The following is a 25,274-nucleotide window of genomic DNA, read 5'->3' on the forward strand; positions in this document are numbered from 1 at the left end:
TATTTTGTATTTTCATTGGCCACTTTGAATGTTAGCCACGTCAACTCAACCGTATCTGACTTTCCGTGCTGTCAACAGACCGTAAATTATGGTTAAGAAGTGAACTTTGACTTCAATTAATTATTGAAGATCACAATATTTTTATTATGTTAATAGGCAGTGAGAGAGTCCAATATGTGACTTGGCCAGTTAGTTTAATCCCAAAAGCACCTTCAATGGGCCATGGATATCTATAAGTCACCAAGTAACAACAGCAGCATTACGTGTTACAAAGAACTGTCAACGCAATGATTAAAAGTCTAGTAGAAAACAAAAAAAATACAGACAAGAAGGTATTTCTTTTGCTATTTTTGTCTGCCAATAAATTTAGATTATTTTTTTTTTATAAACTCAACTTTCATCACCCCTTTAAAAAATGAAATAACTTTAAGCGGGGGGGGAAATAAAACAAAGTCAGTAAATACCTGTCCATGGGGTGGAAAGTAACACCACCAGTAATAACACTACTGCAACATGATACACTTATTCTTTATGCCATTTTATCATTTTACTGGACAGTTAACAGTAAAACGAGAAAGAAGCTGACAGAAAACGAGGGCTGCCAATTAGCTGACCGGTTGATTCTTTGGGTGTTGATGGACAAATATGATCTGTCGGAGATGTTTCTACATGACTCAGTTCATCTGCAGTGAGAATACTGGGACAGTACATTTTGGGGGGGTTTCCACTGAATTACATGACTGATAAAATGTCATGCCAACAAAGACTATTGACCAACTCTTAAAGGGGACATGTGAAAAACTCAGTTTTTCTCATACATTTGGGTACCTGGAGTTTTACCAACCCTCCAAACTGTGAAATAAGACAGCCCAGTCAGTTTTTTGTGGGCTGCCTAGATCAGAAAACATGTGCTTCAACAACCCATTCAGATTTGACTCCCCTTCCTATGTCACATGGAGGCTCATTAGAATATACCGCCCACAGCTTGAGAACTACCTTTGCAAAGGAGCACTATAGTTTTGGCTGGACCGCAGAGGACCAACCCAACAAATGGAAAAGTCTGTCACCGAGTGACTGACTGACTGAGTGATGAAGTTACTTGATTGGTCGGCCGAGTGTTGGAGTTTCCTCATTGGCCGTTGCTCTTTCAAAATGAAAAGGCGGGAAGAGTTCGTTATACAAATGAGCCGGTCCAGCGCGACATGTCCGGCTCACGAAACTTGGACCAAGCTGTCAACTTAGGCGATCTAGTTCTAAAATGATTCAAAGATGATTGATGATTGAAAGATTCATCAGTGGCATCGTCTATTTCTCGCTTAAAATGTTTTCAGAAATAGATTTTGGTGGATTGTTTTGACGGAATAACAGAAAGGATGCTGTTATTTTGTTATTTTGAATTTTGAGATTTCAACCTCCTCCCTTCCGCGTACTGTCATTACAAACGTATTTGTGATACTTCAAAAACAAACGTTATCTGCGACAAAATACACTTCCCTCGAAACGGAATTTACAGGTCTCGTTGGGCAATTTCGTTGTATGGCAACATCATTTTTAGGAGACCCAGCTGGTCTCGCGTTGCAAGACTCCCTCATGGAGACAGCTCAGCAAGATGCAGAGGCATGTTTGACAGTTTGAAAGTCAAAGTTTTGGATTTGTTTTGTTCTGCTTTTGTCAAATCATCAAGAATGAACATTCACGAACAAGTTTTCACTTTCTTTTTCGGCGGTAAAAAAAAACTATCGTGAAAAACACATGACAGTGAAATCCGATAAAGGTTAATGGATTGTGCTCCTTATCCAGCAGGTCCTGCAGTTTTTTCAGAACCAAAGTGCATAGAATTCAATGAGGATGTACTGTATGTAATTGATGATATTTGAATAGAACAAATAGGCTATTATGCTTCCCGTAACACAGTTGCACCTGAGCTATGAGCAATGGACATACATGCCATAGAGCAAGGGTACCGATATAATGTGCTACAGCCGCGCATCACAAGAAGAGCGGGAAGCATGTAGCTGAACAACAGCTTGTAATGCAAAAGCTATTCATCAAAAAGGGCGGAAAACATCAGGACACTTCAGATGTTTGGCCTCATTAACATCTGGACAGCTGCAGAAGTCCGACAGACAGAGCTGTGTCAGCGGTCTCTGCTTGTTTCCCCGACAAATAAATTGACTGGATGATGGAAATGTTAGCCCTGTAACAAGCTGCCCTAACACAAACCCCTTACACACACCGCACATGAATAACTACCACGCAGCTTCTAGTGGAAACAACACATGGCCTAAAAAGGAAGCAACTCACATCATCTCAACTGACCCCTTCACATCTTAGTAATATTTATGAAATCACCAAAAAAGTTGGATATTATAAAAAGCCATATTTATTCAACTTAGCGTCTGACGACTGAGGAGTGTTTTGGGGTGAACATTCCATCATACGGAGGGTTTTAAGGCTGTGGAGGAACACCACATATACCACAACAGCAGAGCTGATTCCTCGTGTCATTGTGGCTGATGCCATGCGCTCATCCGGCCAAAGTCTTTCAATGAGAAACAGAGACACTATGAGGCTATTAGGAGAGGCATCACTTTATCGCTATGTCAGTGAATATGTAAGCAAGTATACATGAGTAAACAGCTAATTATGACTTTGTGCAACGTATCCTCATACAACGGTTCGTATGATATTTTACAAAAAGTTTTTCGTGCGTTTTCCTACAAATGTCCAGCAACACGTGACGTACGTGTCAATTTCCGCTCGTTACATGCATACAGTCTTTTCAAAATAAACTTCCGTCTTCACAGGAAACAAATTAGTTAGGTTTAGGCGAAACAAGACAAAACTCCTTAATTAGGTTTAGGAAAAGATTGACTTGGTTAGGTTTAGGCAACAAAACTACTTAGTTGAGTTTAGAAAACGTTTGCCTTGGTTAGGTTGAGGAAACATTACAAAGTTAAGTGTAGGAAAAATTGACTTGGTTAGGATTAGGCAACAAAACTACGTAGGTAGGTTTTGGAAAAGATCATCTTAGTTAGGTTTAGGAACAGATGGACTTGGTTAGGTTTAGGCAACAGAACAACTAAGTTAGATTCAGGAAAAGATTGTGAGATGTATACGAATTACAGTGCATTTACTTTTCGTAGGTATTGCTACGAACGGTGTATGAGAACAGCCTGCTATGTGACATAATGAAATCATGCATGAGGTTCATGTTCTCAGTGCTCTCTGTCTGACTTTACTCGACCACATTGCACTTTTTCAATGTCAAGGTCAAAACACACATGTTGACAGAGGATGTTTTCAACCTTCTGCTTACAATGGAGTGGGTAAACTCCCCTCTTTATTGTGTTGTGAGGCTTCTGTTGTGGCCTGTCTGAAGCGAGGGTGTAGACAAAAAGTATTGTTGTCCTGTGGTGGATCACATACGATGGGGGCTTCTTTGTTTGTCTTTTGTCACGTTAGGCTGCGTGTTTTTGGTACTTTTTACAGCTTTTTTTTAATCCCCTGGCCCAGGGTTGACTGAGCAACATTTGGCCCTGGTCTCATGGGTGAAGAAGAGTGTATATGGGATTCCTACACAAAAAAAGGACTGCAATCTTTTTTTGACATTTTTGCAAAGAATTTACATAAGGGTGGTCTGTAGATCAGTGACAGTCGTTGCAAATTTAGAACATCCCCAAACTGCATGTGTCAGCAATAATCCAGCATTAATACTACTGTTTATGGCACTTTATGTTCATTTGGATACAGATTGCTGTGAAAAACATAAACATAAACAAAGCGCTGTAGACGGCAGCTGCTCACGGGCTGCAACATGGTGCTATTGGGGCAAGCTGGCACCATCATTTACGTTGGTGGTTGGTGGCTTCCACTCTGTGTGTGTTTGAGAGAGAGGAGGGAAGAGAATCTGGAAGGTAGGATAATGTTTCTGTAAGTTTAATTAGAATTGTTTAGTTTAATTAAAATGTCAACGTTATGAATGAAGCTTTGAACTACTCAGTGCAGCTCTACTTTGTCATATGAGTAAGTTGTCTTGTTCGTCCGGCTTTTTGTCCATGTCAACTATCTGTCCATTCTGTAAACCTAATTCCGACAAATTCAGAGGATTCCGACGTCAAAACATTAATTGTGTATCACATTTTTCCCCCTGGTCACGCGCACCCAACCTGTCATGCCCCACAGTTTGAGAACCACTGATTTACGTCCACTAAAAGTGTTTGTTTTTGCCATGACAGGGTCTGATTATTATAAGTATCTGACATTATGGAAAGAGTCTCACTCAAGGAGAAGTGTCGTTCTGAAATCTGTCAAGGTGACGTGTTGCCGGAAGTGGAATAACATCCATGGGGGAAACGCAGAGTTTGTTGTGTTGGACTACAGGAAGCGTAGCTTAGTGTTAACTAAAAAAAATTCAATGTCATGGCTGAATATTTAGATGATTTTCACAATGTGGAAGAGGTCTTTGAATTCGATGGCCGCCCGTATTTATTTGAGCGACAGTATACGGATATTCAGATTTCACATCGAGACATTTCCTTGAGCGGGACTTGGACACAATAACAAACAAATCAGATCAAGAGAAAGGTAAGAAAAGCGTTTTATTTCTCTGTAGGGTCCTTTCCATAACTTATAATAACAATCTGAGAGTGTCAGTGGAAATAACAAGCACCTTTATTGGACGTAACGCTACGCAATTGCCCTCCCAGTTTGCGTCCAGCGTTCTCCTTCAATACTGCACCACTTTCACAAAATGTTTCCCCCATTAGCCACTTAGACACAAAAACATGCGGTCCAGGTTGAAAAAACACCAAAGTTGCCCTTTAACAGGTGAATCTGTTTTCAGTAACTAGAAATCCTGAACATCCACCAAGTTGTTTTCTGGCAGCCACATGACTCACTGCGCCGCAAATCAACTGTTTCTTAATGTTCCTCATCTTACCGTAAATCTTTGGTTGTTAATTCAAAGAACAAATCATACATTCTTGACTGAGCCTCACCAAACATTAACCTGGCCTAAACCCTAACCGCAGTTGTTCTTTCCTAATTCTAAGCTTCTTATTGGGTAAAAAGACAAAAAACGTTGCCAAGAAAGTACGAGAAATAATGACCCCCCCCACCCCCTCCACCTTACATGATTTGATTCTGGCGGTCAGAACTACAAGGTGGCCTCCAATCACTTAACTATGGGGTCAATGTACAACAATTGTCAGAAGCAAAGGCTTTCACAGCTGGTTATGATCTCTCTCACTGGGGAGAGCTGGCCGCCTGTTGCAGATGTGATTTGATAATAAAAAACGTATTACTTACTTTACATAAACCATATCAAATAAAATGAAATGTCTAAAACACAACTCTGAGCTGACTTTTTTTTTTTTTCCCCCAAAACCACAACACGATCTTTGATACAAATCAATACACTTCATTTATCAATATTCCCAAGTCTGTATCAATTGCTTGAAATCTTATAAAGGCCAAAACGTATTTAATAAAGGAAACATGTTTCACATGTGTTTTGAGACTCAACAGTTGTTCTGCTGAAAAGTGTTTCTCTGCCAGCCTAATGTCAAAAATGCTTGAGATTTCTAAACAAGACTTGCGACTTAGCGAAGCAAAAGACTTACTCTTTTTACCCTTCGGCTCATCTGTTTCCTCTTACGATGCGGTGATGCTACATTAATGGTTTGTGGAATCAGTTCAGGCCAGAAGCTTTTATGTCTTGTAAATTCAATTTGATTGGCTTGAATTTTTTTCTTATTACTGCTGCATGCACAAATGAGAGATTTCTCCTCTTTCACACTAAAAGTTTATATGGTGTTCATGTTTCACATCGAAGAGAGGGCAGAGTTGGTGGGTTTGATGTATTATGACAGTAAAAACAAGTGTTGCTCAACACGCATTCGGCTTTAGACTGCGTGTGTGTGTGTGTGTGTGTGTGTGTGAAGGACCAGAGACGCGTTTCTGTCTACGGTGGAGGGAATGGGACTCACTCACCATTGCAGTTGAAGCCCGTCTCCTTGTGGCATTTCTTAGAGCAGCCGTCGCCATCCAACAGGTTGCTGTCGTCGCATTCTTCTGTCCTATACAGAGAGAGAACCATCACTATCATCAGCTTCATTTGCTATGCCTTCTGCTATTTTCAATGTGTAATTAGTCAAATATCCAGTAAAGTGCACAGACCCCTGTATGAGGCCGTCTCCGCAGTACGTCTGCCCATGAGTGTAGAGGAGAGGTGAGGAGGGGTCGCTGAGGAGACTGTCTGCTTCCACCTGGATTGTGTACTGGTACTGGACTCCCTGCTTTACAGAGCTGGAGAGGAGAGGAGAGGAGAGGAGATGAGAGGGAACAGGAGGAGAGGAGAGGAAACGAGAGGAGAAGAAATGAGAAGAGAGGAGAGGAGAGGAAACAGGAAAAGAGAGGAAATGAGAGCAGAGGAAAAAAGGAAAAGAGGAGAGGAAAGCAGCGAGGAGGAAAGGAGAAGAAACAAGAGGAGAGCAAAGAGAGAAGGAGAGGAAATGAGAGGAGAGGGGACAGGGGGAGACGAGATGAGAGGGAACAGGAGGGGAGGAGAGGAGAGGAGAGGAGAGGAGAGGAGAGGAGAGGAGAGGAGAGGAGAGGAGAGGAGGAGGGAGAGGAGAGGAGAGGAGAGGAGAGGAGAGGAGAGGAGAGGAGAGGAGAGGAGAGGAGAGGAGAGGAGAGGAGAGGAGAGGAGAGGAGAGGAGAGGAGAGGGAAAATGGTTTTGGATTGCTTAAATGTCATAATAAAATGCAAAGTCCAAAGTTTGTTATGTTCTTCTGAGGATCAGTAGGTTGCTCTGTGGTACAAACTGATCATATAAACTTTACAGGCTTGTTGGTACCAAGTGACTCATTCAATACTTGACAAAATAAGAAAGAATTATTGCGGTTATTGGTGCCAGTGCAGCCATAATGACCTCATTCTCTCGTAGCATTGCTTACTTTGTGCTATGTAGAGAGGAAGCGTTGCATTTGCAGTACGTCCCCCCAACAAATCAATTCTGGATTCATCCTGATGGATCCTGCAAGCAGCGGCTCGTGGGGATCACAGCGACAGAAGTGGAACTTGCACTCCCGGTGGCTTCTATCTGTAACCTTGCAGTATCCCATGACCTTAAAGCCCCACAGCAGGAAGTGTGTGTAACGATACCTCGGCTCCGGTGTCGGGACTATCGATCTGTTTTGTTGGGCTGTTTCTATAAAAAGAGCCTCCTTCTGTATCCGCCTTGTGCCAAAGTTAACCAGGAGCAGCACAAATCACTCGGTATCTGAGGTCTACAAATTCCCTTTATTAATTATGGATCAGAGAAGGAAATGAAGAATTGGAAAAAGTCCCCCCTTCCCTATGTATATGTACTGTATCTATATTTGGATATATCCATCCAACCTTCTGCCACGGCTCTCTCCATCTCTGCTCTCAGAGGTTTAGGTCATCTTTACCCCTTTCCCCTGTCACACGCCCTCCCTACATGCCTAATTCCCTTAAACTACGAGACGTAATGAACAAAAATCATTATGCAATTTAGAATGAGCTAACAACAACAAACTTTACCTTTAAAACCTTTAAAACAAGATGCTTTTGCAACTCAAATCATATTTTTAAAGGTGTTAAATGCAAAATTGGGAGCATTTCTACTGCCGCCGCATGGCTCTCAACATGGTGACGCAGCTAACAGTGCTAACAGCGTTGACAGTGAAAACAGCGGCAACAGTGCTGACATAGCTAACAGTGTTAACTTGGGGGAAAACCGGAGGGTAAGTGCTACGCTTCCATGACGACGCCTTCGGTCAGGACGGCGTTATTAGCTGTAACCACAGTATGAGAGCAGTGCAGAGCAGCGGCCATGAGCTAGCCATTGGGGCACGCTCATTGCACAAGCATGCACTGGAACATTTTCTTTGGAGCCCCCTGCCTATTTGTATCTAAGAAAAGCTGAAACAGAAATTGCAAGTCCTCGAACAAAAGCCCCAGTTTGAATAAAGTACTGGTCAGTTAATTAATTCACTATAATAGTGTTGAAGCTGAAATTGATTTTTTGTTATTGTGGTTAAATAAATGTAATTTATGGTGCTGTTAGATTGCTGACAGACCGCCCCGTTAATACAGGTCGAGCCTCCCTTTGTGTGCGGCAAGCGGGAGAGCAAGGCTTTTGACTGCAGTGAAAATGTTGTTTTGAAAGGCTAAACGCCAAACAGAATATTTCAGAAATTATTCCATCTCCATCATCCATCAAAACAAATCCTATATAGTTAGCACTGGAAACTAATTCTACAAATAGTATAATACTAATAATATTAGTGTAGCCTGATCTTTAGCTGCAACTGAGCACAAATACTGGGCTAAAACCAAATGTGGCCTACTAAGTAGAAAAAAATATATATCTTTTAAAATAGTTTTATGTAGACTTTTGTGCATTATTATGATTTTAGTTATACATGTGCAAATTTAATTTTGACTTCTGAGCAGACAGCCCCTTTGATCTTCAGGTGGCCTGGCCCCGAGGTTGGGAACCACTGCACTAAAAGGCACATGCGGCCAGCCCGGCTATGTCAACAAAGCATGGAGTAACTCTGATTGCAACACGCACAGAGGGAGAGTGACTTCATTCTCTGCTCAGGTAGACATTACTCCTCTATATCTTTAAACAGCAAATAGTTGTTTGCTGCTATATTAACGCTCTGAATATCGTATAGAGAACCTTTAAGGCCGGGGTATGCTTGAAACAAGCTAGTTCGAATGAAGTTTTGTGCAACCACGTGTGAGGGCTGTGTTTACAGTCACTCCAAACAGTCACTCTCGATGGTGGGCCTGTCGTCAAAGAGAGGGGCGAGAATTAATCTAAAAATGGGGATGATGGCGCACACTTTGGGACAGTTTTTCTTCAAAGATCATTCGTGGTGCTGCTGCACTCGGTTGTTGAAAATAATCGTGTGAAGAATGAAAAATGAACGCCTTAGAGAGAAGTTCAGATCCTACATACTTCCTCTCCACAGCACACCTGGTTAATGCTGCATGAAGTGGGCGTGATTGTTGGTTTCGGTAAGTGACAAAACGTGTCAGACGCAAGCCCCGTGTGGGCGACGAGGTTTGACAAGCGCTTGTCAGATGGGAAGATCGAAGAGCTTTGGGAACAGCCCTACCCCCACACCTTTCCGACGTCGGATTGGGTGTCCATTCATTTCTGTAACTTTCCGAAACCAACAATCTGACACTCACGCCCACTTCACGTTGTGATTGGCCGGCTTCCGGGAGAGACTGTCTGAAAATGTGTGTCATTATCCCCATGTTTTAACAATATTGCATCTACCCACGCTCTATGATGGTGTTTCTCTCTGCAGGTTGGGATTAGGGATAAGGTTAGGTTAAGGTAAAGGGAAAACGCATATCGACGGGGAAACAGACTTTGACACAGGTGTTTCATCCCGCCTTTTTTCAGCTTTTGTGTTGTTTTATTTAAACAACAAACGTCGTTCATCGGTTCACGCTTTGATTTGAAAACTGAAGGATTTCTTTTAATGTCCAATGGCAGAATACTTGATGGACACAGATGTGAGTCCTAACATTTCAATGTGAAGTGTTTTGATTGATTGAACAGTTCTTCTTGTACTCATCACTCATCTTCCACTCTCTGTGTTCTTAACTGACCATGGAGGAAGCAGATCCAAGCAATCACTGGTGTTTATGGCCAAATCTGCTGCTCACATTTTGTTCATATTCAAAAAAGAGAACAAAAATCTGCTTACTGTGCGTCTCCTCCGTTGTCTCTTACCCTCCCTCACCCCTCGCTTCTCCTTCCTTCACCTACACTATCTTCCACTTCATTTCCTCCCACATCTCTCTTTTGTGTCTCTTATCTATATATTTTCCAATTCCCTTTGTTTCCCCCCCTCTCTTCTCCTCTTCTTCTTCATCCCCCCTTCTCTCCGTTATCCCTCCCTCCCTCTCCCCTTCTCTTCCAAACTCATTGCTCCCGAACGCTCTCTTCTCCTCGCATCAACCCCTCTCTGCCCTCCTCGGCCCCACATAACTCAATCCCCACTGGTTCTTACATCTTTTTGCACTTAGACACAGCTTGTGTAACATAGGAGACGTGTTCCCTGAAAAATAAACTGTTTGTGGAGCTGCATCCACCTACGAACATCCACCTTGCCCTGTAAAGTAGCAACAGCTTTTTAAGATAATTCACAGTGCCACAACATTTAGCCCCAAATGATCTGCAATCATATCATATCCTGGCAGCTATTTAGTAAGATTAAAAAAAAGAAAAAACTGGCTTGTGACTTTACATTTGGATTCCGGTAATCATTTGGACACCCCACAAAATACGAGTCAGGACATTGTACAAACTTGTTCAACTTAGCCCCGAAACTTCAGCATGCTTTTGATTGAGTATATGCTTGTTGAAACAGATTTGGATCAGTAGCCACAGCTCGGCATCCCCATGTTGGAAACATTTGAGCTCTGAGCTTTCCAAATAGAACCAGACCCAAACACTTCTGGGAGACAGATAACTGTGAGACACACACACACACACACACACAGACAGAGGTATGCTGTGAAACTTAAAGTCTGGGTAAAGCAAAAATAAATATGCGTTGAGTTATTAACCACCCAGACAAATTTGAATGATATAAGTATATCAAATATAAGTTTCACCGGGGGGCGTGTCCGCTGAAGGCTCTGAAACCACGCCCAATCACCGGTGAGGACAGTACAGGTACAGTTCATACTAAACTTGTCGTTGGCCATCCCACTGCTGCAGCGCTTCTTTTGTAGAATTTGATCGTGCTAACTTCCTGTTTGAACCTATGCTAACAATCGTGCGGCTCTTCTAGACCAGTGATTCTCAAAGTGGGGTCCAGGGGCACTCTGTCAGGGGGTTTGCGAAATAAACAAGGGATAATCTACAGCGATAGGGCGATGCCGCACCCCGACGCGACCTCGCCCTGAAGGGGATTCTTTCACAACAATGACCCGCTAGCTGCACATTACCCCGCTTATTACACGGCTACTTACTTAATAAATCAATAATTTGACACATAAACGGTCCACAAGAGTCCGACATCTTTCCACATATTTTCAGATATAATGTGTTTTAGATAAAAATCTCAGATTTGACTTTACCCAGACGTTAAACTCCATAACTAACTTCTTTTATTTCACCCTCAGTCTTGTTTTTCCTCTAAGGCTGCCGATGTCTGACAAGGCAGTGTGTGTGTGTGTGTGTGTGTGTGTGTGTGCCCAGTATTAATAGTTGGCACAGCCTCCGTGTTATAAATATTCATCTACATGAGAGAAAACCAGACTCAGGAACTTGCCTCAGGGGTATTTTAGGGTATTTTAAACAACACACCTGTCAATTCCCATTACATATTGCGCTTACTTCTACCTGTTTGGGTTTTATTCTCCAGACACTATTATGTGTTGAGTGATCTTAGATGGCTAAGATAGGCTTTTATTGCAGAATAACACTGTAAACATGACTGTAAGGTAAAACCGAATAAATTACAACATTTGGCTTCAGAACACTCCGACCTGTATGGCTCTCTTCCCAGCTCTCCAAAAACACAAAAATCCGAATTTTCAACTCAAATGTAAAATCTGTCCTTCTCTATGGCTGTGAAACCTGGAAAACCACAAACACAATCACCAACAAACTGCAAGTGTTCATCAACAACTGCCTCCGATACATACTGAGGATATGGTGGCCCAGAAAAATTACAAATACAGACCTGTGGAAACAAACAAACCAGGAGCAAATCAACAAAGAAATCAAAAGGAGAAAGTGGAGATGGATCGGGCATACACTCAGAAAACAAGAAACAAACATAACAAGACAATCTCTGGACTACAACCCACAAGGAAAGAGGAAGCCAGGGAGACCAAAAAACAACTGGAGACGGTCTATGCTTGACGAGTTAAACAAGATCGGGACCTCCTGGCAAGAAGCAAAGACCACTGCACAGAAGAGAGTGAGGTGGAGATCCATGGTGGACGCCCTATGCTCCCAAGGGGGCCAAGAGGACTAAGAAGAAGAAGATGGCTAAGATAGGCTTTTATTGCAGAATAACACTGTAAACATGACTGTAAGGTAAAACCGAATAAATTACAACATTTGGCATCTACCTGTCGGTGAAGGTCTGCTGGGTCTGAGGCGAGGGGGGTTTGCTGGTGAAGGGCGGCTCCCGCTCGATCCTGTACAGCAGTGGTCGGCAGCCGGCGCACAGAGGGCTGCTGGGGCCCGAGGACAACATAGCGGCGTCGATCTCCATCTTCTCGTCGAAGGTGCAGAGTTTTACGGCGGCGATGGCGACGTTGTGGGTGTCGAGGCGCAAAGTGAAGGGCATGTCGCAGAAGACGTGCTGGGGTCCGAGGTTGATGCTTTTCCCTGCGTCTGTTACCAGCTCTATGTTGGCTATGGCTGGGTTGTCTGTGACAGGGGAATACAGATAGATAAATAAATGAGTCGGCTGTTTTTTTTCTGTCATTTTGAACTTAAACGTCCAACATTTAACAGAGTAGATAATATATTCATGGACGGTGGTACGTGTCTACTGGTTTTCTAGCATTTCTCTCCTGGTTGAATATCAGAACAATGATCATTCTGTTCAAAACAGGTATGAGTTCCAAGCATCATATTTGCCATAAGAAACAACCAATCACAAAGCTTAAAATTCTTATACTTGCTGGTAAAAATTCATCAGTTTATATCAGATTTCTGTAACTCGCTGTCTATGTGTTGCTGAGTAACCCTCACCCCACATTGCTTACGCTCCCAGTCTCTCAGCGTTTCACAGCAACAAACAACTTTTTCCCGACCACGTACTGCTTTCTTGCAGTCATGCTAGCTAATGTATCACATGTCCTGCTGCATTCATTAAATATAATAATAATCAATGGCACACATTTTGAGTACACGGAATTGGAACTGGTTACACACTTAAAGGGGAAAATTTGTCACCTTTTATGTGGATGTCCAATCAGTGTTGATGGTAAATGTAGTCACTTGAAGTAATGAATTCCTCAGTGCGTACTATAGTGACCAAGAAAGCTGAGTTCTCCTGCTCGAGGAGCAGTGCCTACATGTACCAGGATGCATTGCTTGCAAGCTTCGGAGGGTCACCGCCGGCAATATTATACTTTCGCACGGCTAATGCGGCCACAGCATCGGCCTCTCTCCGCTGCATATACTCTGGCTCCAATAAATATGGCTGAATATCCGAGTCAGCCAAAACACTGTAAAATGTATCCTCGTCCGTAACATCCTTTGCACTCGTATTTTGGGATGCCGTTTGCAATACAAATGAAGAGTACAAGGAGTTCTGTTTTTGAGCGGCATCAAGAGCACACGTGCCCCCCTGGCTACCCAGAGGTAGAGACTAGAAATCCAAGCTGAAATAGCCTGTAGTTCTTTCTTGACTGCGCTGGATGCAAGAACAACAGATTTTGCAGCTGCAAACTCAGCTTTCTGGCTCAATATAGCAGGCACTGAGGAATTTATTGCTTCAATCGATTACATTTACCATCAACACTAATTGGACATCCACATAAAAGGTGGAAAATTTCCCCTTTAATGAAGTGAGATCGATTTTTTTTTTTTTTATTCTAAGATGATGGACCAAGTGTTTCTCCTCAGATGTGCGTCAGCAGCTGGAGGTCTGGTGGATGATGCTTCACCTTTTTTAAGTTTTGATCCTGCTGACTTTGTACATGCCGCCGTGCTCTTTGTAGTATTTACAGTAGTGCTATCTGACGTATACGACTAAAACTGATGGTATGAAGTTGTTACGGAGCGACACTTACTGGAAGAGATGTAGGTGACCCAGAGCGTGAGTGCGTGAGGAACCATCGGGTGGAGGAACTTTAGCGTGAGGGTGCAGCCCTCCGTGTCGGGACATGGTGAGGTCACATTGGTGTCATAGAGGCTGAGCTCGGGACTCCAGGCCTGGAGGCTGGGATCACAGGGCTGCTCCACATCCGGTGGGCCTGGGGTTCAATGACAACCACACAGAGACACACATTTATATTCATATATTGCAAAAATCTGATGAAACACACCACACACAGTTCTGATGACGTAGTTGAGTTTTAGTCTTAATAAATAATACCTCCAGTAAGGATGTTTTTTGGTCCTCAACATTGTCTTGTCAACTTCTATTTACTAGTGACCTTTTTAACAAATTTCTCAGTATTACCTTTAATAGCTACCAGCAAACCCATTGTCATTAGTAACGAGAGAGAGCAGAATTTTCCAGTTGAGAAAGAAAGCGTCATGCCCCCTTTACTTAAAACATGGCCCACATTCAAAAATGCAGTAGTAACACCATTACACCGGGCAAAATGAGTTGTTAATTGTCACAGTGTTAGTGATTAGCACAATGGAATCACATTAAGGTAGTTGTTTTATTATCAGCTGTGTCCCAGAAAGCCAAATAAAATCAGGATGTTAATGAGGTGTTGCATATTTCACACCCAGTGTTATCAGCCATCTGTGAAAGCACAATGGATCGCCAAATGAACATCAGGAAAACAAACCAGAACTGTGAACTGTTAATTCTGTAGGCCGTTGCCATTTCTGAGCTTTCAACATTTTCACAACGATTGAAGTACTAGACATATTAATACAATTTAAGATACATGATTATGAGTCTGAAAATACACTACTGGAACAAGATCAGCCATTTCTGCCACACGTTTTATGGCTCCACTGCAATATGGGCTGCTGAGTCTGGTAAGAAGCCCATCCTACCCAATGCTGAGCAAGTTTGTTTGTTGATTTCATCCAATTTGAACAAAGTAATTTTCTTATCAATCAACTTTCTTTAATGAATATAAGTCGTCAGTGCATGGAGAGCAATACTTTTCTTGACTGCAGTGAAAATATTGTTTTTGAAAGGCTAATTGCCAACAAATATGGATTGAAGAAGAATATTTCGTTAAATAAAAATATGTTGTGAATTTTGGAAATGATTGAATCTATATTGCTTGTTGATTTCATCCTTGTAAATTCAGATAACATCACTTTTTTTGTCATTTCTTTTTCATTCAAAGCTTCTATAGAGGTTTTCGAATGAAGCTTCGAATGTCTGTCGTCATATTTTATGAAATCATCATGCTAAATAAAAAATCCTTTAAAATCTTCAATTTGAACAAAGTGATTTTCTTATCAATCAACTTTTCTTATGAATATAACTCGTCAGAGCATCCCTTTGTGTACGGCAAGCAGGAGAGCATTCATTTTCTTGACCGCAGTGAAAATGTTGTTTTTGAAAGGCTAAACGCCAACATGGAAGAAGAATAAAAAAAGAAAACCACAGCATTTGTGGCAGTTGCTTGCCATCCCCTGCGGTTGGCCTGTCAATATTGCGGTATTGCAATATTGCGGCATCCCTGTCCCTAATTTTAATGCTTGATGCAGCACATAAACAAATGTTATCCTACTCAATGCGAGCACAGGCTCCCGAATCAGGCAGAGGTGTTTTCCCTCTGCCTGAAAACTCAAACCAGTCAAGGTTGTGGCACAGGCAAATTTTTCAGGAAATGTAAAAAGGACAAATTTTGCCAACAATTCGGGCCAACAGTGTTTTGCCGTTAAACTTGTGTTTTGTGTTGCCAGCCGTGATATCCGCATTGAATTTGTCCAATTTCCCCCCTCTCCCTTTCCCCCCGCCTGAAGGCGATATTGCCCATCTCCGTTGGCTGACAAAGTGACCCCGCGCATCATCGTCTTTAGAAGTGGGAAAGAGCGAAAAGGGAGCCAGGGAAGCCAGCAGACTGGCTGTCTCCTCAGCTGTGTGCATACCACTGTTTAGAGTAAGACTGTAATTGACTCTTTATCATCATTATGATCCCGCAGCGAAAGAGAGGGAGCCGTAATCCCCCCTGTTCCTCCTCGCCGCTTGTTTTCAAAGCATAAATTCCAGCAGAGGATTTCCACATATTTGGGTAGAGTTTCCACGGGAGAGAAGGAAAAGTGTTATTGTGTTCGTAAGGTATTTCTTTCTGTATATCTCTTTCTTTACTCTGCTTTCTTTTTTTCTGTCTTGTTTCCCCCCCTCAACCTATATGTAATGCCAAAGGAAACCGGGCTTCTGCAGAAATTATGATTGGAATAACAAGGACCATGTGCTCACATGAAGCGTAATGTTTCAAAGTACAGTGCTACGAGATACACTTTTTTTGTTGGGGGGGAGGGGGGGGCTTTTTTTGTTTATGACGGAGGTTCAGTGTTTGAACAGCACCCAAACATTACCCAGAGTATAGACGGTTTGCTTAATAATCCTTGTTCTCGCTTTGGCTAAAACAAGACAGAGACAGAGAGAGGTCTGTAGCTGAGGGCAATTATCATTTAATGATTTTCTGCTTTTTCCTCTTCCAGGAGCCATTAGCCTTGCACGCACCTGAAATTTACAGGGAAGAGACGTGTGTGTGTGTGTGTGTGTGTGTGTGTTTGGAGGGGAAGGGGGGGGGTAGATCTGCTCTGTGGAAACAAGAGACAGAAGTAGAACTCAAGGACGCAAACGTAAACCCGAAACCGCCACATTCCTCGCTGTCAATACTTTGACAGAGAAGAGTGTATCAGATGCAGAACTCGACCAAGTCAGCTGTAGATGTTAGGATGAAAGATGAGTGATCGACAATTTCCGTCCTTATCGTTACCAATTTCGACTTGGCCATTATTTATTTGAAAAAAATCCCAATAGTAGAAAAATAATCTCAACACCCTCAACTAAAAGTGTTGATGATTTAGTCGCACCTTTACATGCAGCAACAACAATCTCTCACGCTGGTTTGAAGAAGAGTTGTATGTATGTTGCGACAAGAAAAAGACGACTACCTTGAACACTATTCTGTTTTTTGTTGGTAAACACACACACGTATGTACACAAACACACGGGGATTTGTGACTGACCGACTGCCTCCTCGGGCGTCCAGTAGCCTGACGTGTCACAGATGCGAGGCGAGGTAGCCTCGGAGGCGTACTGGTGGAAAACACCGTCTGTCTCACAGTCTCCACAGTTGATACCAGACACATGGAGGGAGGAGCTGGGACAAAAGGAAAACAGAGGGTGCCGATTATGAAATATCACACTTTGGTCTTTCACAAAATATGTCTCCAGACCTACAATAATGCTGGAACAACTTGCTTTGGGTTTTTTTTTACTCCAATTGGACAAAGCCAGAAGACGAAGCCAGGCTATAGTCACAACAGTACATGAATACGTTACAATGGCCTAACAAGAGCAATGTCATTTCAAAGGCTCCAAATCTGGCTAAGAATTGCAGCCTTCTTTTGCCAAGATTTGGACATACAACCATTTGTAAATGTTGAGAGAATCCCATAATCCATTGCAGACTAGTCAGTTATTTATTGTTCATTTGTCAACTCGTAAAGTGAGGAACTATGACGTGACCACATTATTTTTACAAAGTAAAAGGTGCTCGGTGGTCATCATGTATTGGTAAATGCCAAACATGAACAGGACCAATTAAAAAGCTACTGGGAGGTAAAACCAGGCACCAACTGCACTGATTGTTCTTGTGAGTGTGTTTTTAATCACCAGGCATTACATGTAAATTGGCCATTACACTATTTGCCAGTTGTCCATCATCTAACTATAAAGCAAGGAATCGGTAATGTCCTTCCAACACGGTCTCACGGCAGAAATAGTCACGAAATGTAATATATTTGTTTCGTGTACATAGACACAATTTTCCCCTTTTTTTCGTGACATTCAGCACGACTTTCATCAACGTATTTTTTGTGCGTTTTCCTACGAATGTCCAGCAACACGTGATGCACGTGGCAATATCCGCTCTTTTCCAAATAAATCTACTTAGTTTTTTTTAGAAATTGATCGATTTGGTTAGGCTTAGCCAACAAACTACTTAACTAGGTTTAGGAATAGATTGTCTGTGTGTGTGTCCTTTGCATATCTCGAGAACCGTCTATCTGATCTACTTCACACTTGGTGGGTATAATGCTGGGGACCCAAGGACGTGCGTTCAATATTAATAAATTGAAAGGGCACTGCACTAGGGCGTTTAAATGATACGTCGCAATTCATATTACACCATTGTCTCAGCAGGGTCAGGTCTATTCTGGCTTGTGTCATTCGGAAAAGCGGTGTATATGTTGGGACATGTACGTTTCCATTCACTTGTCTACTTGCATGAGACAACGCATGCAGCACATTGTTGTTGTTGTCACTCATGTCAAGTGCAATCACTTCTTAATCCTGCACTGCACGAGTGTAATAGTTATATATCGCTATAAACGCCATTTGTCCCTATCTTGCTCATGAGAACAAAAGTGCCTCCATCACTAAAGTAGTCAAAGGACCAGGTGGCTATATTTTCCAAAGATCTTTTGGGCTCAGATGAGTTCAAACTGTTTTAACACTATAGTTATGCATTCTTTGTCCATAGTTAGGGTCAAAACTTTGGTAGAATTACCTTTCAGATGAGGAGGTTCAGAAGTACAGATGGCAGACAAAACTCAATTTGAAGAGGTAAATAATCGAGATTAAGATCCCATGCACTCATACCTCTGATACAGCGGTCCCCTTATAGGTGGCAGCCAATAGATAGAGACAGAATCCGGACCCTGGTCTGTCACCATGGGGGCCAGAGGGATGGGGGTTGGTTGCTGGTCCTTCAGCCACTTCTGGTAGACCAAGTCAAGATAACAGTGCATCCGGGCCACTTGGTTGGGGGTGAAGTGGTTGGTGCAGTTGTCATCTGATGTGGTGCAATGAAAATAAGTTTCTAATTATGCAGTAGGATGTTACACAGTACGTCTGTTTCACATTGTAATTATTCTGTACAGTGAACATTGACTAGTTCCAGTAAGGAAAGTGAGGAATGTTTATTCACCGTACCTGTGTAACTCATGTAATTGCTATAAGGCGTGTCTTGGTACATGGTGACCCCACAGGGATCATTGACGGATCCGGGATCATGGCAGGCTTTGGATTTGGGTGTTGGTGCGGTGTCAGCACACAGATCTCCTGTCTCCATGGACGGGGTGGTCTCCTGCAAGTGCATATTTACAAAACGTCTAGCAAATGATCACAGAAAAGTGAACAGCTCTATCCAGGGAGACATGTTGTTGTAAGGAAATCCGTTTGAGCATTTATTCCATATCCTTGATATCAGACAACACTAGTGCAGAAAATTGTAGTTCACTAGTTTAGTGAGTAGTGTTGCACGGTATACCGATACTAGAGAAGTATCGCAACCTGCGGTTAAAAAATAAATACTACGATTTATTTGTACAGGTTCTTTAAGAATGACAGTGTTTTCATACGAGCCCTGAGTTGGATTGGGATCCCGCGGGAGCAGGCAGTTATAACTTTGCTGTGAGAGCAATAGGTCAAAAACTAAACTGTAGTGATCACCAGAAGGATGGAATCAACAAGTAAAGTTGAAAAGAAGATATAAGCAGGTCATGAACTGCTCGCCGGCTGCACAGTGCCGCTCTGAGCTGGTTTTTGTTTAGGAAGCCTCTCACAGTCTACCGTGCTGCAGTACCACTCTCTGCCTTAACTGTTACTAATGCGCTGGCGGGGGCGCTGTTTTACAAAAACAAAAGCCTTATTAAACACTGTTTAATGAGTGATATCAGAATGATAAATACTTTATTGATTCCCCAGCGGGAAATTACAGTTGTTCCATTTTAGAATTAAAAATATATATATTTTTATATATATATATATATATATATATATATATATATTTTTTTTTTTTATATAAGATAGAGAAGTTATAAGAAAGAAATTTAAATAAGAACTATCAAAGAAATCACAAACTCAAGTATAGGGGACATCAGATTACTGCATACATTTACTTTTTTTTTTTTTATTAATAAATTTTTTTATTTTTTTATTTATTAAAAAGCCGTTACAAAGTTCCGTGTTCTGTCATCCATTACTTTTCCTGATGTTTTAGATTTTTGCCATGGTATCGTTTCAGTATATTTAGGCAGGGTATTGTATCAAAGTCAGAATTTTGGTATCGTGACAACACTATTAGTAAGCTGAATCCATGTTTGACAAGGTAACATGTCAGAGCTTTTGCAGCTCGCTAGTTAACTAGTAAGAGTTTCAGTGTTACTAGTTCGGTCCAGAGGGCCACTAGGGCGTCAAAACGTTGACTAGTTGGGACTTTGGTGCTACTAGTGCGACGCCTGGCGTCACTAGTGAGGCTTCTGTTGGAACTCGTAGGACAAAAGTGCCACTAGTTGGTGAAAAAGAATGACTAGTAAAAGTTTTTGTTCAACTAGTAAAACAAAATGCCAAACTAGTGCTGACAAAGACCGAACTAGTGGAGGAAACTGGCATCCGATATCAAGGATGAAGAAAAAAATGGATAAAACAGCATTTTGGATAAGGTAATATTCCGTATGATACAGAACAAGAAACATTTGATAAAACAAATGCAGTACAGCTTTGCGTACCTTTGTCACATTAAGTATCATCAAGAGAAGATTTAAAAGTCCTACCTGACACGGGTCATCACAGGAGTCCCGCTCGCTCACCCCCTTGAAGACATGGTACAGTCCAAAGATGTGGCCCATCTCGTGGATCATGGTGTTGTGGTGGCCCAAGGTACCAAAGTAGGACGGGTTCAGCACCATCCCACCTGAGGACAGAAGATAAAATTAGGTCATAATAATATTATTACTATTTAGATATTCTTTTAATAAGACAGTCAGTCACAGTAAATATATTTCTTGTGACAGGAAAGTGAGAGTGAGCCTTTACAAGGTACTAAAGCTGCTCTCTCTTTTCCAAGTCTGTGACACCTCATTCCACCACTTTGATGGGATGTAATGATTTGGAAAATTGTCCTTTTAACAGGTGAACCGGTTTCGTGCCCTTTGGCAAGAAGCACCCAACAAAACAAATGTGGTATTGCTGTGAAAGTCCAGATTCTAACTAGCAGCTGTGTGGCTATTCAGCTCCAGTTTTATGCTCTGCAATGGAATTTCCAAAAGAGAAACAGACCTCCATAGTAAAAAGCACTAAGCACTTTGACATTTAAAACCAATTAGGAATGAAGTAAAACTTTAGTACTTTAGTAAACCAAAAACAGGAAACCGGATACGGTAAGGTGGCTACGGGTGGATAAGGGCCATTTTCGCCTGCTTTGAATAGAGGAATGCTCTGCAGAAACTTTGCATTCGTCATTTTGCCCCATTTCCCTAACAGCTGACACCTACCACCACCTGTTTTAAAGTTGTTGTTTTTGCATTTTTCACCTTTATTTGACAGACAATGTAGAAATAGGGGAGAGACAGAGAAAGAGAGAGAGAGAGAGAGGGGAATGATATACAACAAAGGTCCCAAGGCTGGAATCGAACCTGGGACGTTGCGGTTATATAGCATGCACTGTAACCACAGTCTTACTTCTACAGGACGTTTCATGGCCTTGGAGCCAACCCATGGCATTGAAAATACCGATATCGGGCCGATACTGACTCAGACAGCTGGATTGGATATCGGTTGACAATAGGGCCGATCTATTCAATTAAATTCTATGTTTATTAGGTCTGTCAATCGATTAAAATATTTAATAAGGGAGATTTGTCTTTGTATGTAATACTCTTATCAACATGGGAGTGGACAAATATGCCTGCTTTATGCAAATATGTGTATATATTTATTATCGGAAAGCAATTAAAACATTTTAACCCAAAACAATGACAAATATTAGCATTAGTATAAAAAAATATGCTCAAATCATAACATGGCAAACTGCAGCCCAACAGGCAACAACAGCTGTCAGTGTGTCAGTGTGCTGACTTGACTATGACTTGCCCCCAAAACTGCATGTGATTATCATGAAGTGGGCATGTCTGTAAAGGGGAGACTCGTGGGTACAAATAGAACCCATTTTCATTCACATACCTTGAGGTCAGCGGTCAAGGGACCCCTTTGAAAATGGCCATGACAGTTTTTCCTCTCCAAAATTTAGCGTTAGTTTGGAGCGTTATTTAGCCTCCTTCATGACAAGCTAGTAAGACACAGTTGGTACCAATGGATTCATTAGGTTTTCTAGTTTCATATAATGCCAGTATCTTCACTTTAGAAGCTTTAAAACTAGAGTGAGAATGCGCAAGTTGCGTTAATGCGTTAAAGAAATTAGTCGCGTTAAAATGTTTACACTTGAATTGTTAATTTTGAAGAAGTTTTAGCAAGTTGCTGGTGTAGGATTTATTATTTTAATAACAAACAATAAGCACACAGTTTATTAATTAAACACTGGTATCGGATCGGTACTTGGTATAAGCCGATATCCAAAGCTCAGGTATCACTATCGGTATCGGGACTGAAAAAGTCAGATCGGATGGAGAAAGGTGCATCAACATTATAAACATCACATATTACATTAGAATATAAAAACTCTGCTGCTGATTTTACTGGATAACTAATAGACTGCATGAGTTGGTTTAAGATGCAGCAGAATGTCCAAAGTGTAAGTGTTTTAAATGTATTATAAGTCCATTAAAGTTATGAATTCTGGGTGACCCACGGTGTAAATGGTAGGTAGGCAGACTGGATTCAGACTTCACTGGACAGATCACAACGAGAGAACAGAAGGAAAATCAGGCCTCCTGTCTAATCATGAATGGTTCACAGAACTTGGAAAGGCCTTCTTTAACGAGCAGACAGGGAGACTGAATGGAAGAATACAGTGGAAAAATACCATCTTTATGTTTCCATAAGCACATTAAATGACTTTTCTAATAATGATGATAATTACCCTGCTCTGAAGTACATGTCTAAATCTGGGTACTAATATGCTGAAAGCTCTTCTGCAGTGTTTCCTTTTTGCTTGGATCTTGTTTGCCCCTTGCTTACGCCAAGGAGGTTAAGCTGTTCGTCCTGTTTGTTGGTCTGTCCGTTAGGTAGCAAGATGTCTCAAAAATATGTCAACAGATCTCAATTAAATTTGGTAGAATGTTAATCAATACGCCGTGGATAACAAAGGATTTGTTTTTTTGTAGGGCTGTCAATCGATTCAAATATTTAATCGTGATTAATCGCATGATTGTCCGTAGTTAAATGAATCACAAATTTTTTTATCTGTTCAAAATGTACTTTAAAGGGAGATTTGTCAAGTATTTAATACTATTATCAACATGGGAGTGCACAAATATGCTGCTTTATGCAAACGTATGTATATATTTATTATTGGAAATCAATTAACAACACAAAACAATGACAAACGTTGTCCAGAAACCCTCACATGTACTGCATTTAGAATAAAAAATATGCTCAAATCATAACATGGCAAACTGCAGCCCAACAGACAACAACATCTGTCAGTGTGTCAGTGTGCTGACTTGACTATGACTTGCCCCAAACTGCATGTGATTATCATAAAGTGGGCATGTCTGTAAAGGGGAGACTCGTGGGTACCCATAGAACCCATTTTCATTTACATATCTTGAGGTCAGAGGTCAAGGGATCCCTTTGAAAATGCCCATGGCAGTTTTTCCTCACAAAAATTTAGCGTAAGTTTGGAGCGTTATTTAACCTTCTTCATCTAGCTTTAAAATCGAGCCCGCTGTTGCGTTAATGCGTTAAAACACAAGATCTTTTCATTCCTTAATAGGACAAGATAATGATTTTTTTGGACATGTTTTGCTAAAGTACATCCTTGAATGAAAAAATAATTCTGTCAGTATTTTAATGCGTACATTCTAGACATTTTGTCTTGTAAAAAAATACAAGTTGAGTTAGAAAATTAAAGACTAAATAAATCATTAACATAGTATTCCAAAGATCATTTTAAAATCAGCTATGGTTTTGGGGCTATGGGGAATGCTTATAAAAACGGCCTTTAAGTGGAGATACAGATTTTCTGCAGCACGCTGATAATCGCAGAATCAAGACCAGACATGACAGTTATTGGTTTTCTAATTAGAAACAGCGTGTTCGGCGGTGAAGACGTTGAACAATGAAGACATTAAAAGCGAAGACACTAAACAACGGGGCCTCCGGAGACGACTTGTCATCCGCTAACTGGTTTTTAAGCGGGGACAGATGCTGAGCGACTGAAACAAATGTCATGTGGGAGACATTCAGTAGAGAACTAATTTCAACAGTCTAATTCGAAAATATAACATCTACTCTGACAATATAACTGGTAGCATCGCAGTATCCCTATTTAAATTAATAGTCATCTACAGAAAAATAAGATATTAGATCACATAATTATCAGTTAATTTTGATTCTGAAGAAACAACAACAAGAGATGTTATTACCCAAAATGGAATTTTAGCTTTTTAGCACAAGCTGGGCACAATAAAACCAGTGAGAGTCTTATTTTGATATCTGACATGTTCACAGGGAGCTGCTCAGTGTGTGTTCTCCTCGCCTGAGATGTCCAGCTCCTCCGGTGAGCAAATACAGTATATAAATCTGTATATTCAACTTTAAAGGGGACATATGCTCATTTCCAGGTTCATCCTTGTATTTTGGTTAACGCGATAATAACATGTTAACTGAAATTCATTTTAACGCCATTAGTTTTTTTAACGCATTAACGAAACTTGAGATTTTTAATTAACCTCTTAAAAATCCGACAGGAATCCATTGGTACCAATCATGTCATACTAGCTTGTCGCGAAGAAAGCTAAATAACGCCCCAATCTTACGCTAAATTCTGGCGAGGAAAGACTGACTTTGCCATTTTCAAAGGGGTCCCTTGACCTCTGGCCTCCAGATATGTGAATGAAAATGGGTTCTATGGGTACCCACGAGACTCCCCTTTACAGACATGCCCACTTTATGATAATCACATGCAGTTTGGGGCAAGTCATAGTCAAGTCAGCACACTGACACAATGGTAACAACTCAATCATGTGCTAAATGCTGATTCAAATACACATATTTTGTGTTTGTTTAATAGTGCGGTTGTTTTGTTTTGTGGGGTGAGCATTTCGGCCTAATTTCATGCTGTTGTTTTTCAACATAATTGTCTTTGGAACAGACAGCTGGAATTAACTCGTGCCAGCTAATTTGATGTGTGTGTTGCGGACATAAAACGTCACCTGTGTTTTGCCTCTGAGGCTACAGCTAACAATTACTTTCATTGAATCAGCCACTTATGTTTTTGATTACTCAATTATCAATTTAATCTATTACATTTCTAAATAACAACTTCCCAGCAGAAGTTAACAGCGCTCAAAGTGACATTAAAATCCAAATAAAACTGGATAAGTATTAAATCCCTAATTATATGA

The 25,274-nt window shown here is 41.2% G+C and overlaps 1 protein-coding gene across 1 annotated transcript in view; it reads right to left on the reverse strand.

Moving 5' to 3' along the window:
- The window catches only part of pappa2 (pappalysin 2), a 91,235-nt gene that overhangs the window by 46,564 nt on the left and 19,397 nt on the right, over positions 1 to 25,274 (reverse strand). The window contains exons 6-13 of the mRNA XM_074650210.1: positions 20,523 to 20,662; positions 18,901 to 19,054; positions 18,568 to 18,760; positions 16,932 to 17,065; positions 13,823 to 14,005; positions 12,146 to 12,449; positions 6,181 to 6,309; positions 5,995 to 6,080 (exon numbers count right to left, since the gene is read on the reverse strand). Of these exons, the coding sequence (XP_074506311.1) occupies positions 5,995 to 6,080; positions 6,181 to 6,309; positions 12,146 to 12,449; positions 13,823 to 14,005; positions 16,932 to 17,065; positions 18,568 to 18,760; positions 18,901 to 19,054; positions 20,523 to 20,662 (1,323 nt within the window). The remainder of the gene's footprint in view (positions 1 to 5,994; positions 6,081 to 6,180; positions 6,310 to 12,145; positions 12,450 to 13,822; positions 14,006 to 16,931; positions 17,066 to 18,567; positions 18,761 to 18,900; positions 19,055 to 20,522; positions 20,663 to 25,274) is intronic.

This window comes from Sebastes fasciatus, chromosome 11 (genome assembly GCF_043250625.1).
Source record: "Sebastes fasciatus isolate fSebFas1 chromosome 11, fSebFas1.pri, whole genome shotgun sequence".
In the NCBI taxonomy this organism is placed as follows: Eukaryota; Metazoa; Chordata; class Actinopteri; order Perciformes; family Sebastidae; genus Sebastes; species Sebastes fasciatus.